At 36.9% G+C, this 16,642-nt stretch overlaps 1 protein-coding gene across 6 annotated transcripts in view; it reads left to right on the top strand.

The window, feature by feature from the left end:
• KDM6A (lysine demethylase 6A) overlaps positions 1 to 16,642 on the top strand; it is a 207,660-nt gene that overhangs the window by 168,498 nt on the left and 22,520 nt on the right. For 5 of the 6 annotated variants that reach the window (XM_047845055.1, XM_047845052.1, XM_047845053.1 and 2 more), the window contains 7 exons: positions 3,110 to 3,239; positions 4,662 to 4,767; positions 5,394 to 5,599; positions 8,029 to 8,093; positions 8,172 to 8,246; positions 8,773 to 8,921; positions 15,866 to 15,980. In XM_047845055.1, the coding sequence (XP_047701011.1) occupies positions 3,110 to 3,239; positions 4,662 to 4,767; positions 5,394 to 5,599; positions 8,029 to 8,093; positions 8,172 to 8,246; positions 8,773 to 8,921; positions 15,866 to 15,980 (846 nt within the window). Of the gene's footprint in view, positions 1 to 3,109; positions 3,240 to 4,661; positions 4,768 to 5,393; positions 5,600 to 8,028; positions 8,094 to 8,171; positions 8,247 to 8,772; positions 9,045 to 15,865; positions 15,981 to 16,642 lie in introns of all 6 variants that reach the window. The other variant, XM_047845058.1, reaches the window with a different exon arrangement.

The raw sequence follows: 16,642 nt of genomic DNA on the forward strand, positions 1-16,642 counted from the left end.
GCACTGGGCAGGAATCCAGAATTGAGAAGGGGAAAGTGACTTGGGAGCAAGAGAGCTGATGTCTCCGGTCGAGGAGCTCCATAACCAGAGATAATAAAAGCGTAGATTGGTTTACTCACAGAGCACATCTTCGTTTATCTACCAAATGATATGGGTAAATCTCGAACCAAATTTAAGCCAGGATTTTAAAGAACTGGGCAACGACTCATTGTTTCCTTCTCTACTGGGCTTGGGGAAGGTTTCAAAAAGCGAGAAAAGGGTTTAAAATGGGATAATAATTCTTTCTTCAGTGCCTTTCTCCACTTTGCATTGTTGTATTACATTTTCGTTGCCCTCGCTTTGAAATATTGTAAACAGTGTTGGACGCTTATATGTTGAGAAGATAAAAACTTTTCCTGTTATGCACAGTTCTGTCCTTGGTGTTAGGACTGAGAAGTGTATTTTCAGTGGAAAAGGCTGATAGTCACTGTATAGACAACCACCTACATCAGTTCCTTCAGGGAAATTCCTATTTGTTTCAGACTTGACCTCAAGAAAGCAGGGAGTCAGTGTTTGCAGTACAGTAAGAAACTGCTAGATACAATTTGATAACATGGTTTATTCTGACTACCCTGTTATTTTCACATGTATAGTTATTTTTTAAAGTGTTGGTTATTTTTAATCTGAGTCTTGTTTGGTCCATCATAGTGTTACAGTGGCCAGAGCCATACATCAAAAGGCGCGCCTACAATACCTTTGCTGCCTTTATGATTTAAAATTATAATTGCACCATTCGATGGTTGACTCAACATCAGCTCCTGTAGTCATGTCTCACCTTTTTCTCTTCTATTTTAAAAATGAAAGCAGCTGCATTTTACATTATTTTACTTTCCCATTTCCCTTTTTTCTTTTGTTACAGAACTGTAGAAATGATGGAGGCAGAATTCTGCTCATCTATCAAACCCCGTTTTCTAGTCTCATCTCTCAATGTCCAGAATGTTGTAGAAGCTTAAATTTTGGTGCCATGTTTAATTAGCATGAGATACTCTTTCCTGGTGCAGTTTTTTTTTTTTTTTTAATTTTTTTTTCAACATTTTTATTTATTTTTGGGACAGAGAGAGACAGAGCATGAACGGGGGAGGGGCAGAGAGAGAGGGAGACACAGAATCGGAAACAGGCTCCGGGCTCCGAGCCATCAGCCCAGAGCCTGACGCGGGGCTCGAACTCCCAGACCGTGAGATCGTGACCTGGCTGAAGTCGGACGCTTAACCGACTGCGCCACCCAGGCGCCCCTCCTGGTGCAGTTTTAATTCTTGGTCCAAATCTTCCAGTTCCTTAAAATATTAGTCGTGAACTTGACGGTACACCCATCTCCTGCTCTAGGAAACAAATTTTGTGTATTCGGAGTCATATTTTGTTTACATCTCAAGGTGAAAGAGTGGCAGATATGCAGTTCAGCATGAAAATTAATTATATGTGTATCATAAGTGGAGGTCTATTTTGCATTGATTTAATGGTAATACTTGAATTGTTTCTTTACCAGTGTTAACCACCTATTTTCTACTTCCATGGAGTTCAAAATTAGTACTGATTTTATACCTAAATTTAAAAGTTTAAATGTATCGTGGCTATCTTTAAATGTACAGGCCACTCGTGGTTTGATGAAAGATGTTGTGGGTAGAATATTCATTTATTTAACCTTTAACCTGAATTGTTAGTTGAACCTAAAATTTCTTTTAATAATAACTTTTATTAATAACTTTTAATAATAACTTAACAATATTTCACTCAGTATATTTTAATAATATATTAAAATAATAATATTTAATAATTTTTAATAATAACTATTTCACATACTGCAAAAAAAATCAGTGATTTTAAACTTTAGTCATTATTCCTTTGAAGCCTGCCATGAACCGTTTTGTTTTTACTTGGACTTATAGGTGAGGAAATTCAGAAAGTGACATCTGTAATGCTGTTTAGTGTGTGTAACATCTCAAAAGTTTGTAGCAGTGGAATTTCAAGCCTTTGTGTTCATTAAGGCCAACCAAAACAGGCTGATTTGTAAAGTTTTTTCTCTTTGGCAAAAACATAGCAACATACAGAAAATTAATTTTGTTTCAACCTGTATTCTACAATTTGCAATGAAAAATTGCTAATTCCTTCTTCAATAAGTAAATACTAAGTTTAACTCCCCACCATAATTACAATTTCTGAATTCTTAACTAAAACTTTAATGTTTTAAGGATACTTGCTATTTTATAATGCATTGATAATTTTTGAACTTGTAATAACTGGGTGAAGTTAACCTGGAATGAATTGTAAGCTCAGAATTGCATCTTGCTGATTTTCGAGTTGAGCAGAAACTTTAAGAAATAGGAAAAAAAAATTTTAACACTAAAAGAATTATATTTTGGAAGTGATTCTACCATATTTTAACAATTTATAACTTACCAAATGTGGTACTTTAATTCATTTAAGGAAAAGAAACCCCAGCTACTAGTAAGTAATGATTATATAGAGTATCAGAGAATGGATAGCAACTATATGCCTCATTTGGAATCTTGCTGAATTTTAGTAGCCAAGGAGTTACACAGAAAATTCTTTACAGATTTGAGAGGCAAAAAAGAAGAGATCATTTCAGGTTTGCAGATTATCACAAAGATATTCTGGTGATAATTGCTGAGATGAGACATAGGAAGAGAGATAACATTCTTTTTTTTTTTTTTTTTTTTTAACTATTATCTAGACCTTTTTGGTCAAGTTATTGTTTTCACATTTAATGGAAAGAATCTGATGGTAGAAGATGGTGGAGAGGAAATTAGAGTTCGTGTTGGTTCTTTAGGTGAAGAACATAAATTGGAAAATTATGAGCAAAATAAGGGATGTCATCAGTAACTCATGTGTTGTGTATCTTGTCTATTGTTTTTCTTCAATGGAAATACAGGAATCAAGCTAAGTATTTGCTGAAATTAATTACATTGCTTTGAGTGTTTTTTCTGATAGATCCAAATCTCATGGATTTGTGCAACTACCCAGTAACTTAATTAGGACTTAATTCAGGAATGTTTTTTTTCTGTTTTCTAAATAAATGTACAGCTGATTTATTCTCCCTTCTTCTTTTTTTAAGGAATCTAGGTAAAAATGGCTTATCTAACAGTAGCATTTTATTGGATAAATGTCCGCCTCCAAGACCACCATCGTCACCATACCCTCCCTTGCCAAAGGACAAGTTGAATCCACCTACACCTAGTATTTATGTGAGTCTGAATTGACTGACTAGAAATAAATCAAACCAGTGTTTGCATCTACCTGTCTTTCATAAGATCTTGCTTTAAATTAATATGGATGCCCTTTAGGAAACATTAAAATTATTGGCAGTAGCTTGAATATTTTGGGGGGAGAAAAGATATATTCACAAAGACTTCATAATAGCATGTAAAACATACCTTCTGAACTATTCCCACGATTACATTAAAGTAGTGAGAAATACTTCTTCCTGCCCCCCCACCCCCAATTAGGCCAAACCTGCCTAAAAGTGTAATTTAAGCTGGGGTTTAAATCCGTGTTCTACCAGTTGCTTGAACCTTAACATTCATTCTGCTTTATGCAGCTTTAGTTACCTTCAAAAAAGGCATTTGAGAACATAAAATGTGATAATAGGTATGTCATTTTTAAAAAGTTTGATAGATTATTTAAAACCTGATGTTAAGTTTTACTTTAAGGACATTCAGACATCTGATGTAGGAAGTTGATAAAAGTTCAGTCAAAGCAACTCTTCTGTTTCTCCCAAGTAGGTCCTCCTCCCCCATTTCCTTCCATCCTCCCACTTTTACCCCAAATGAAAACAGTTTCAAACTGCAAAGTTTGTGTTGGGGGATTTGGCCCTGTCTTTGCCCTCTAGAGGCAGATGTTAAACCCTGTTAGTTTTTCCTCCAACCCATATTTATTGATCCTTCAGAATGTAAGGGAAGCATGGGGATAGACGTGTAATAAACCTTTCAAATTGAAGTCTGAGAGGGGAAAAAAAAACCCACTTCTTTGTGGTTTTCTTTTCTCTTTTTATGATGAAAAAGCCCACATAAAATTTACCATCTTAACCATTTTTAAGTATACAATTCAGTAGCGTTAAGTAATAATCTCATTGTTGCAAAGCACTTCTCCAGAACTTTTTCATTTTGCAAATTTGAAATTCTAAACCCATTAACTAGCAACTCCCTTTTTCCTCGTCTTCTTAGCCCCTGGTAGCCACCACTATATTTCTATACATTGGACTACTTTAGATACCTCACATAAGTAATATCATACACAGTTTTTCTTTTTGTGACTGCCTTAGTTTCACTGAACGTATAATGTCTTCAAGGTTCATCCACTTTGTAGCATGTGAAAGGATTCTCTTCCTTTTAAAGTCAAAAAATATTTTAAAGCACTTTGATTTTGAAGTTGCAATTTTATTTCTTCCCATGTATTTTCTTCAAGATACAATGGACAAAAGAAATGTACGCGGTCACTATCTAATTACAGTTAGGATCAAAAGACAGTGATAAAATGCTGCAAAATATAAAATAGAAATTACAGGGTACATTATTGAAATTGCAGTAAATAAAAACTATGAATTTGGCCTAATATTTACATAAAAGGTCTGTTTTCAAGAGATCTAACCATATGTTTTAATTTTACAGTTGGAAAATAAACGTGATGCTTTCTTTCCTCCATTACACCAATTTTGTACAAATCCAAACAACCCTGTTACAGTAATACGTGGCCTTGCCGGAGCTCTAAAGTTGGGTAAGCTTTGAATAAGAAAAAGGAAACTTTTTAAAATTTCTTTTGCTATCTATAACTTGTAAAGCACTGACAGAAACTTATTTCTGTTGATTTTTTCCGTTTTCACATTTTCGTTTTACTCCTTTCCTGGGTGTGTGTGTTAGTGTATCAGTTCTTTAATCTATCGTATGAAGATACAGTGATGATGCCAGTTCCTGGTGATTTCCTGGTGCTTTTTGAATTTAGCTTTTATTTTGGTCTGATTACATAATTATAATGGTGATGAAGTTATCTAATGAAATAATTTTTAATATGAAATGTAGATAAAATGTGATGCTACAGATCAGTGCTGTAGTCCCCTTGCTAGTTCCTTGCACCTGAAGAAATCAGATAAGTGAAACCTCGGTGCCTGGCCCCCTGAGTCCACCTCTGCACAAGGCGGCATGATGATTATTAGGTCCCGGGCTTCATTGTGTGCTCGTGTAAACCTGGCACGAAGCTCACGGCGTGCAGAGGCCCTGGTTGGTTTTCATGGGAACCGGATGGAATGCTGTCACACGTTTTCCTCTTTTCTTAATAAAAGCACTCTCAATCTATTATTCCAAATGTAATTTTCTTTTATTAACTACATTCATTTATTTATGAAGACCTGGGACTTTTCTCTACCAAAACGTTGGTGGAAGCGAACAATGAGCATATGGTGGAAGTGAGGACACAGTTGTTGCAGCCGGCAGATGAAAACTGGGATCCTACTGGAACGAAGAAAATCTGGCATTGTGAAAGTAATCGATCTCATACTACAATTGCTAAGTATGCACAGTACCAGGCCTCCTCCTTCCAGGAATCATTGAGGGTAAGTGTTTCGTCCCTGAAGATTATTTTATTTTGAAGAATAGTTTATTTTCATGTTTTATATTATTTTATTTTGAAAGGGCACGTTTCTTTTGTAAGCATCTCATTAGTTTATAGTTCTATAAAATACCTTGTAAGTGCTATCCACTTTGCTCTTATGAAAGTCTAAGCAAGCCTGTGGGTTGATGAAATAAATGTTACTGTCTAGTGAGAGGTCTACCTCATCCCTGGGATGTTTCTTTTGAGGGCAAGGTTTTTTAATCTTGGCATTATTAACATTTTGGGTTGGATAATACATTGTTGTGGGGGGCTGTCCTGCGTATTGTAGGATGCTTGGGAGCATCCTTGACCTCTCCCCACTAGATGCCTGTAGCATGCCCCTTACCTTCTACCCCAGTTATGACAGTCAAAAATGTCTCCCGACTTGCCGGATGTCCCTCGGAGGATAAAATTCCCCCTCATTGAGAACCGCTGATATCAGAGGCTAAAGGGAGTCTCAAGATTGCTTTGTGCTTGCAAAGTTCCTAGTCTTGTGCCTCCCCGTTTTTCTCCTCTACCAGGTTAGTATTATCTGATGGATAACTCCTCCAGGAAACATTAGTGTTATTCTCACCAGTCTTAGTCTGAGAGAGAAACCGGAAGGAGAGGATAAATTATTTCAAAATATATAGAAAATTAAAAAAAAATTTTTTTTTTAACGTTTATTTTTGAGAGAGAGTGTGAGTGAGCAAGGGGCGGAGAGAGCGAGGGAGACACAGAATCTGAAACAGGCTCCAGGCTCTGAGCTGCCAATACAGAGCCCGATGGGGGCTCGGACTTGGGAGCGGAGAGATCATGACCTACGCTGAAGGTGGACACTTAACCGACTGAGCCACCCAGGCTCAGAAAATTAAAAAACAAAACGGAAAAATAATCAGAGGATTATTATTCAAAGACTCAGGCCTTTCAGCAGTGAACCATTACTAAAATCCTTTAGCGCTACAATGAGGACTTTGTGAATTCTCCCACAAAGTGAAGATAAGATCTCCACAAAAAAATGAGTTTATTAAGTGTATTACTTAGACACTTGTCTGTACTAAGTTGTTTTGTACATATCCTACAGCTGAAACCTAATACGTGCCTGGAAGTCTTTAATTTGTAATTCATTACATTTGCTTATCTGTTTAAAATCCTGTCCTGAGTTTCACATTTTCAGTGAAGGCAACATTTGTACCTGTGAATTGTGTATTTGTTTTTCTTTCTCACTGCCATTCTCTGTGTCCTAACAGAGAAATTAATTGTCCATATAAATCTCTAGTTCAGACTTCTGAGATACTTCAGCTATGTGGTAGTATTATGTTCAGAATAGGATAAATAATACGATTCAGAGATCACCAAAGGAAAATTTGGAGGAGTTGAAAAGCAAAGATAATAAGAGACAGAGTATTTATATGGCGTGGGATCTATAACCAAAGAAAAGATGCCTTTTTGTGTGCTTTTGAGGCATGGACCATTACCTGTGAAAAATCTGACAAATGTTTAGGAACCATACATTCATTTAAAGGGAGGGAGGCCAAAATGTACCAAGTATTGTCTTTTTTTTTTTTTTTAATGTTTATTTTTGAGAGAGAGAGAGAGAGAGAGAGAGAGAGACAGAGTGTGAGCAGGGGAGGGGCAGAGAGAGGGGGAGACACCTCTGTGCTGTCAGCACAGAGCCAAATGTGGGACTCAAACCCACAAGCCGTGAGATCATAACCTGAGCCAAAGTTGGACACTTAACCTACTGAACCAGCCAGGCGTCCCCCACCTCCCCTCGCCAACTTAAATCATAGGGCAGTGTTAAGAGATACCATATCTATGACCCCAAATTGTAAAGAATTGTAATATTTGCATTGAAAAGCACCTGTATTTACATAGTACTTATTTTCCTTACTAAAGTTGTAAGTGTGTTATCATTCGTCTATAATTCATTTGCAGAAGGAAAGATTTAACCCAGGGAGAACTTCTTCCATTTGCCCGTTATCAAATCAAGAGCGTCTTACCCTTCACCCTTATACACACATAGCTACACACATGCACGCACACCTCTGCTAGTTTAGGAAATTTATCATCAAGATGGATACTTCTTAGGCTTCTCTAAAAAAAATTCTCTCCTCTCAAAAATGGGGCAAGAATGAGAATCTATAGTTTTTTCCCGTATAGAAGAATATTATTAAGAAACAACTCTTAACATAACTTTGTGGCTGAGGAGGTTTGATACCATGCTGGTGAGTGTTGACTTTTCCTGGGTTTTATTTAATGTGTGGTCTTTGAAGAAATTTTCATGTGAAAGAGGCCTATAGAAATTTAGCTTCCAAACCATCATCTAGATGTGAACTTTTCAGTTGTATGATGGGAAAGGATAGCTGGTTGTAGAATACTAAGCTAGAATGTGTTGTGCTTAATCTATAGGAAGAAAATGAGAAAAGAAGTCACCATAAAGACCACTCAGACAGTGAATCTACATCTTCAGATAAGTAAGTCATTTGTACTGTCCACTTAGTATTTCTGTTTAAAAGGCATGCCTCTAATATTGTCTCTCTCTTTTTTTTAAGTTCTGGTAGGAGGAGGAAAGGACCCTTTAAAACCATAAAGTTTGGGACCAACATTGACCTGTCTGATGACAAAAAGTAAGTACTAGTATTTTTGTGAACCGATGCAAAGAGGTATCCTCTGCAAGACACAGAATTGCCTACAGTTTTCTCTTCCGTTCCTTGTCATCTTTCTAAGTTAATACACAAGTTTTAGATAAACTATTTTTGCTAGGTTTGGCAGTTAAGTTATTTTCTTCAACTTAAAACTCTTGTACAGATTTTCATCAGGACCCTGATTCTATGCTAATTACACAGTCATAAAGTTGTATTTTATGATTAATAGTATATAATCATTTTATAGAATAGAATTATACAACAATTACAAAAATAAGTGAGTTTTTTTTTTTCTTGCATTTACTCGGTAATTTTTATGCTGCTTTTCATCAGTATGGTTTCTTTGGAAAAATTGGAAAATTAAGCATTTGAGTGTTTCCTGTGCAAAAGGACAGTATTTCTAGATTTCATTGTTTTTCTGATTGCGACACAAAGTTTTTGAAGAAATGGCTAACGTCCACAAATACTTGTAGCAGAGTTTCACTCTTGATCTGTTATTTTATTGCAGGTGGAAGTTGCAGCTACATGAGCTGACTAAACTTCCTGCCTTTGTGCGTGTCGTATCAGCAGGAAATCTTCTAAGCCACGTTGGTCATACCATACTGGGCATGAACACAGTTCAACTATACATGAAAGTTCCAGGAAGCAGAACACCAGGTAACATTTATGAACTAACGTATCTCCCACATTGGAGAAACAGAATTAGCCAAAATACGAAACAGGCAAAAGAGAACGAGATTCTTTTCATTTACAGTGAATGAGACTGGAAGGATTACCCCTGTTGTTAAGGTTTGACTTTTATTAGATTTTTTTCCCCTTTGTTTTATCATTTTTTATTACAATCGTCCCAAAACAATAGCAGTTTCATCTGGAAAGGGGTCTTTGGAGCACTCCTAGGCAAGTCCCTGTGGCTTAGAGACTGTTAATGATCCTGTCTACTGCAGAGTGATGATGGGATACCGTTTTTTCTAAACTTTTTTTTTTTTTTTTGCCATGATCACACTAAGAAATACATTTTATATTATGACTGTGTACATACGTGTATACAAGAACAGCTTCATAAAATAATACATATCCTAGTCTGTTCCATTCTGTTTCATTTAAATAAAGTATAAGTTGTAATTCTCTAATTGGGTTGCAGCACACAGCTCACACAAAACATTTGATGTGAAGACATTACTAGACTCCCCCTGGTGTCCGGTCTGGACTTTCCATTAACTAGGCTTGTCACTTTTGGCAAGTCACATTTCCTTCTGTGGGTCTTTTCCCTCATTTGTTAAATGCATTACATTGGCTTTAAACTTAAAATTCTGTCCGACAGTAATAATACCATCTTCTTTGTGCTCCCTTGGATTGACATAAGATTTCAGATTGATGTTTAAAATATGTAACAATTCCGGCAGATACTGGCGATAACAAGTTCACCTATATACCAATGCCTATGGGCTGCGTATCACCATCAGGCGTTTCTTTTTGGTACTCAAAGCAGCCATGGTTTGAAAACCAGATTGTTTTCTCCTTTGTCATCTGCTTATTCAATTGTAGCTAAAAAATTGTTTCAAAATAGGCCTATGCTTGCTTCTTAGTAGTGGTTCTGAGTTCCGACTGCTCATTAGAATCTCCTGGTGTAAGGTAAGCTTTTATAAAAAAATTTTTTTTTGTTTAATGTTTATTTATTTTGAGAGAGAGCTAGAGAGCGTGAGCAGACGAGGGACAGAGAGAGACACAGAATCCAAAGCAGGCTCCAGGCTCTGAGCTGTCAGCACAGAGCCCAGTGTGGAGCTTGAACTCAGGAACCGTGAGATCATGACCTGAGCCGAAGTTGGACGCTTAACCGACTGAACCACCCAGGCCCCCTTCCCAGTGTAAAAATAATTGATTAACCTCTGAAGTTTGGGATCCAAGCATCAGTATTAAAAAAAAAAAAAAAAAGTTTCCCATAGGATTCTACTGTACAGCCAGGATTAGAACTACTAGGTTGTAATAGTTGTTTTCCTCAGGCCATTGGAAGCCCAGTTCTGTGATATTTTATTCATAGTTGGGTAAAGTTGGAACAGCTGTGGAATAAATGGCAAAGACCTATATGCTCCCCATTTTGTCATTTAGACACTGATGTAAATACTGGGCAAGTTATTTGAACTCTCTAGAGTTTGTTTTTCTTATGTATGTAGGTATTGGATTGGGTTAAGATTCATTTCAGTGGAAATTTTCCAAATTATTTTATACAAATAACCTCAACTCAAAAAGAACGCAGTTTTTCATTACAAATCAAGGGGGAAAGCAAACTTGATCACTTCTTTGTCACTTGTGTCTGAACTGTTTTGAGTTTTTTGTTGGTTTCTATATTATAAGGCATTAGTTTTTCAGAAGTGTGACAATATAGTGCAAGTCATATGTCATTTAAAATTTTATAGTCATACCAATGTAAAACAAAATAGATGAAAATAATTTTAACCTGGTATATCCAGATATCATTTCAACATGTAGTCAGTGTAGAAGTTCCTGGGATTTTTTCATGTTTTTTTTCATATTAAGTCTTTGAAATCCAGTGTGTAGTTTACAGTTTTTGCACATCTCAGTTTATATTAACCACATTTAGGTGGTTACTGTATTAGCTCGGTCTTAGAAGAAATGTATAGTTTCATTAGCTCAGTTCAATTTTTAAAAAATTATTCTAGGGGTGCCTGAGTGATTTGTCTGGTAAGCATCTGACTTGGGCTCAGGTCATGATCTCATGGTTCATGAGTTCGAGCCCCATATTGGGCTCGGGCTCTGCTGTCAGTACAGAGCCTGCTTCAGATCCTCTGTCCCCCTCTTTCTCTGCCCCTCCCTGGCTCGTTAGCTCACTCGCTTGCTCTCTCTCTTTTTCTCAAAAATGAATAAACGTTAAAAAAAAAATAAAAAATTATTCTGATACTTTATGGGGTAGACACTTTGTTCCTGGAGTTACATAGATAAATATAAGTGTTCCCTGCTTCGGTGGACTTTATGATCAGTCACGTATGTTCTAAACTATAGAGATGCTCTCAGGCTTGCCCCCAAAAGATTTTGAGTCTGACGGTGGGATCTCAGCATCTCTAATTATAATTAGTGCTAAATTTTATTTTGGAGTCCATACCATGGACAATTCCAGCCACCTGCCCATGGCGAGAGATCATTTATAGGTATTAAGACTACCATCTCCACATTGTGCTATATAATATATATGTGAAAGAGTGTGGTGAGAGCACCTACAGTTTTCTTCATTGAGGTGAAAATCACACGGCCAAACTAATCCTTTTAAAGTATGCAGTTCAGTTGCAGCTGGCGTATTGTGTATTTACTGTGCTGTGTAGCCATCACCTCTGTGTAGTTCCAAGACAGTGTCATCTGCCCAAAAGGAAACCTCGTACCCATTAAGCATTCACTTCCCATTCCCTGCTTCCCTCCGCCCCTGGCAACCTCTAGTCTACTTTCTGTCCCTATGGAATTACCTGTTCTGGATGTTTTAACAGAGTCAAATAGTATGTTCCCTTTTGTGGCTGGCTTCTTTCACTTCGCGTGGTTTTGAGGTTCATCTGCATCGTATTAATGGACCAGTCCTTCTTATGTCCGGATATTCCATTGTATGGTTATAGGACGTTCCGCTTATCTGTTCATCGGTTGAGGGACATCTGGGTTGCTTCCACTTTATAGCTGTTGTGAATAGTGTTTCTATGAACATTCATGTACAAGCGTTTGTCATAATCCCTGTTTCTTCCCGTTCTTTTGGTTATATACCTAGGATTTAAATTGCTGGGTCATACGGTGATTCTACGTTTACTTTTTGAAGAATTACCAAACTGCTTTCCACAGTAACTGCACCATTTTACATTCATGCCAACAATGTGTGAGAATTCCAAGTTTTCCATTTCCTAACCAACACTGATTATTCTCCATTTTTTTTCTTATTATGCCCGACCCAATGGATGTGAAGTGGTTTTTCACTGTGGTTTTGATTTTTATGTGCTTGCTGTCCATTTGTATTATCTGCTTTGAAAAAATGTCCACTCAAGTCTTTTGCCCATTTTTTAATTCAGTCATTTATCCTTGTGTTGTTGAGTATAGTAGGAGCTTATATTCTGAATATTAATCCCTTATCAGGTATATGATTTGCATATATTTCCTCCCATCCTGTGAGTTGTTGGTTCATTCTCTTGATAGTGTTCTTTGATGCACAGAAGGTTTTAATTTTGATGACGTTCAGCTTATCCATTTTTTGTTTGGTTCCTTGTGCTTTTGGTGTTCTATGTAAAAAACCACGGCTGAACCCAAGGTCGTAAAGTTTTAACCCCTGTTTTTTTTCTTAGATTTTTATAATTCCAGCTCTTATATTTAGATGTTTGATCCATATGAAGTTAATTTGTGTATATGGTATGAACTCTAAGGGTCCAAATTACACAGCTATCCCGTTGTTCCAGCACATTTGTTGGAAAGACTATTCTTTTCTCTGTAGGATGGTCTTATTAAGACCCTTGTTGAGAATCAGTTGACCACATATGTATGCATTTCTTTCTGGAATCTTGACGCTCTTCCGCTGATTTCTATCTCTGTCTTTATGCCAATATCACACTGATTTGATCATTGTAGCTTTGAGGGTATGTTTCAAAATCGGAAAGTGTGCATCTTCCAACTTAGGCGGTTAGCTTTACTGTAGATCTTTATCTCTTCATCATAGGGCTGTGAATTACTGTGTAGTGTTGTTTCAACTCAGCCTGAAAATTCAGCCTCTTCTGAATTTTCTTCATAAATTTTCTTCTATGGTAGATTGGCTAGTGACAAACTCCTTCTGCTTGTATTTATCTGAGAATGTCTTGGTTTCTCCTTCATTTTTTTTTTTAAACTTTTTTTTTTTTTTAACGCTTATTTATTTTTGAGACAGAGAGAGACAGAGCATGAACGGGGGAGGGTCAGAGAGAGGGAGACACAGAATCTGAAACAGGTTCCAGGCTCTGAGCCGTCAGCACAGAGCCCGACACGGGGCTCGAACTCACGGACCGCGAGATCATGACCTGAGCCAAAGTCGGCCGCTTAACTGACTGAGCCACCCAGGCGCCCCGGTTTCTCCTTCATTTTTGAAGAATAGTTTTGTCAGATACGAAATTCCTGGTTCATGTTTTTTCTTTCTTTCAGCAGTTTAAATGTGTTACCTCATTGCTTTCTGGCCTCCATGGTTTCTGATACGAAATCAGCTGTTAATTTTATTGATAATCCCATGTATGTGACAAACCACTTCTTTTTTCCTGCTTTCAAAATTCTCTTTGGGTTTCTGTAGTTTGTAATGTGTCTTTGTGTGGATCTCTTTTGAGTTTTTTCTACTTCGGGGTTTCTTTAGCATCTTTGATGTATAGTTGCATGTCTTCTGTCAAATTTGGGACGTTTTTGACCATTTTTTATATATTCTTACTGTCCTTTTCTTCTGGGACTCCCACAGTGCATATGTTAGTGTATTTGATGGTCTCTTAGGCTCCGTTAATTTTTCTTTATTCTGTTTTCTTTCTTCTCAAAATGGTTGGCTTCATTTGATCTTTCCACAAGTTTGCTGATTCTTTATTTAACCTGCTCAAATGTGCTGTTTGAAACCCACTAGTGAATTTTTAATTTTGGTTGTACTTTGTAGCTTCAAAATTTTATCGTAATTTCTGTCTCCTTATTAATAACCTCAATTTGTTAAGTAAGACATTATTCTCCTTGTTTCCTGTGGTTCTTGTTCATGGTTTCTTAGAGCTCTTTAAGTGTATTTAAGACAGTTGATTTAAAGTGTTTGGCTAGTAAATCCAATGTCCATGCTTTTTCAGGAATAAATTTGTTAATTTCTTCTTCTTTTTTCCCCCCTGTGACTGGGCCATACTTTTCTTGTTTATTTGCAAACCTTATAATTTTTTGTTGAAAACTGACTTTGAGAATTTACCCCCCCCCCAAAAAAAAGACTCTGTTCTCTGTTGGATGTGGTCCCCGAAGTCTCTCTCCCTTTGGCATAGCACTGTGCTGATATTTTGACATATTGAATATTATCGTGCGGCAATTACATCCAGGGTTTCTTGCTTGTTGTGAGCTACAGTTTGTTCAGTGACTTTTCCACAGTATTTTCACAAAGACTATATTCCTTGGTGTGCTTGGATACGGAAGTCTCTTTTCCATTATCTCAGTGGTTAACCAGTGACCTGAGAGAGATTTCCTTCAATGCTTTATGCACAAAAGGAAAGAAGAATGGAAAACCTGGACAGGAAGGAAAGAAAAAAATAATTCTCCAGGTCTTTGCAGATCGCCTCTGTGTTCAATCATTCCTTCTACACTTAGCCATGCTGCTTACAATTGTACTTGTAGCCTTTACCTCCTCGCTTGCACTGAGCCTAAAGATTAGCAAGAAGTTAAAATTTATTGTCTTAGGTGTTTGTTTGTTTGTTTTCCTGAACATGCTCCCTGCTCTGGGTATGCATGTCGCTTTCTAAATTCTCCAGTATTCACAGGAACTTCAAAGTCCTTATTCCCCCCGCAAATCTCACTCTCCAGCCTTTCTTTTAGGCCTTTGGTATGTCTGTTGTTTGCCCCAGCTGTTGGTTTCTTTGGGGTGTTTTTTGTTTTGTTTTTTTGCCCCTGGTAGCATCAGCTTGTTCATTGGTCTTTCAGTGTTTTGGGGAGAACCTTCACTGAACCACTTGCCCTGATAGAGTGAAGCTCCTTGTGTCAGTCTTTTTGGGAAACTCCAGTCAGGTCAAAACAGAAAAACTAATTCTTTGGGAGCAGGGTCCACTCTGCTCCCTCCAGAACCAGGAACACTCACACAGTTAACACAAGACCACCATTTTTAAGTCTACTGACACACTAGTGATGTGGGTGGGAATAAGGTAAGTTAAAGTGACATCTCCTACTGGGTTTTACGTTCTCTTTCTTCTGGTCATCCATCCATTCACTTGGTTGCTGTAAACCTTGGAGTATCACCCAGAGTTCTGGTAAGTTTGCTTCTGGCAGTTTTTACTAGGTTGTTTTGTTTTGTTTTGTTTTGTTTTGTTTTACGTGTTTCTGGAAAGTTCCCCAGAGTTACCTGCTCCATTATTTTTGTTGATGGTACTCCCACAGCTATATTTGAAAACCGGATTTCTTGCCTCTTTTACTGATGTCCAAATACTACTCATGAGAAATGGGGATTAGTTCACAAAGAAGTGGTAACGATATCAATAATAGCTACTGCTACTTACCATGTATTCGGTGCTGTTCGAAGCGGTCATTCTTTCACTGATCCTCAAAACAACAGAATGATTTATTGGAATTGTTATTATCTAATCTTAAATGTAAGGAAACTGAGTCAGAAAGGTTTAGCAACTTGCCCAGGTTCATAAGCTTAGGAGCCTGGCTCTAGCGCTTTTAATGATTTAGGCTGCCCTCTGCAGAAGCTCTTACTAAATAAGTTAGGAGTTGACCAAACTCTGCTCTAAAACTAGACTTGACACAAAAATAATGACAGACACCTGAATACCACTAGAACGTTCTTTGCTGAACATTTCTGAGGTCTCATTTCTAAAGACCTATTTTTCTATAGAATTTGTAGTATGCTAATTACTGTTTTTCTTTTCACATTTCAGGCCACCAAGAAAATAACAACTTCTGTTCAGTTAACATAAATATTGGTCCAGGTGACTGTGAATGGTTTGTTGTCCCAGAAGGTTACTGGGGTGTTTTGAATGACTTCTGTGAAAAGTAGGTTTCCAAACTAAATTTTCTTTAAACATAATTATTTAAAAACAGTAATTGTAAAGGACGACTTACTGGATATCCTAATGTATGTAACCAGCTTACCGTTCAGCAAAAAATTCATTTAAATTGATTTGATTCCAAACCTATTATTTTGTATTACTGAGAATACTTTAAGAAAGATGATCTGAAAGCACTCCATGCAATAGTAACAGTCTTGAATTTAGAGGATAGGAAGGTTGAGTTGTTTATTAGGTTAATTAAACAATTGATGCGTAAATACAGGCTCATGTGGGAGGTCTGTATTTCAAGAGAAATTATTTTACTATAAGTGGTTTTAGAAGTAGAAGGAATTCTGTGATTGAGCACCTTTGTTATAGGTTATTAATAACTCAAGCTTTAACATCCTACTCTTTGCCCTATCACTATGATGTCAGTTCTTTTTAAAACTATATTGGCAACTTTTCCTATGAAGAATTTTATAAAATGTAATCAACTGCATCAGATTTTGTTTTCTATAATTGAAGGAACTCACATAGTGGAAGTATTCCTTTCTTTCCTTAAGCTCCTAGAAATAGGCTTCCTTTTATCTTGTGTTAAAGGATACCTTGGAATTATTCTCATTGGTTTAAACTTGATTATTTGTCTAAATGGAAACTTACTCTCTC

This window comes from Prionailurus viverrinus, chromosome X (assembly GCF_022837055.1).
Source record: "Prionailurus viverrinus isolate Anna chromosome X, UM_Priviv_1.0, whole genome shotgun sequence".
Taxonomy (NCBI): domain Eukaryota; kingdom Metazoa; phylum Chordata; class Mammalia; order Carnivora; family Felidae; genus Prionailurus; species Prionailurus viverrinus.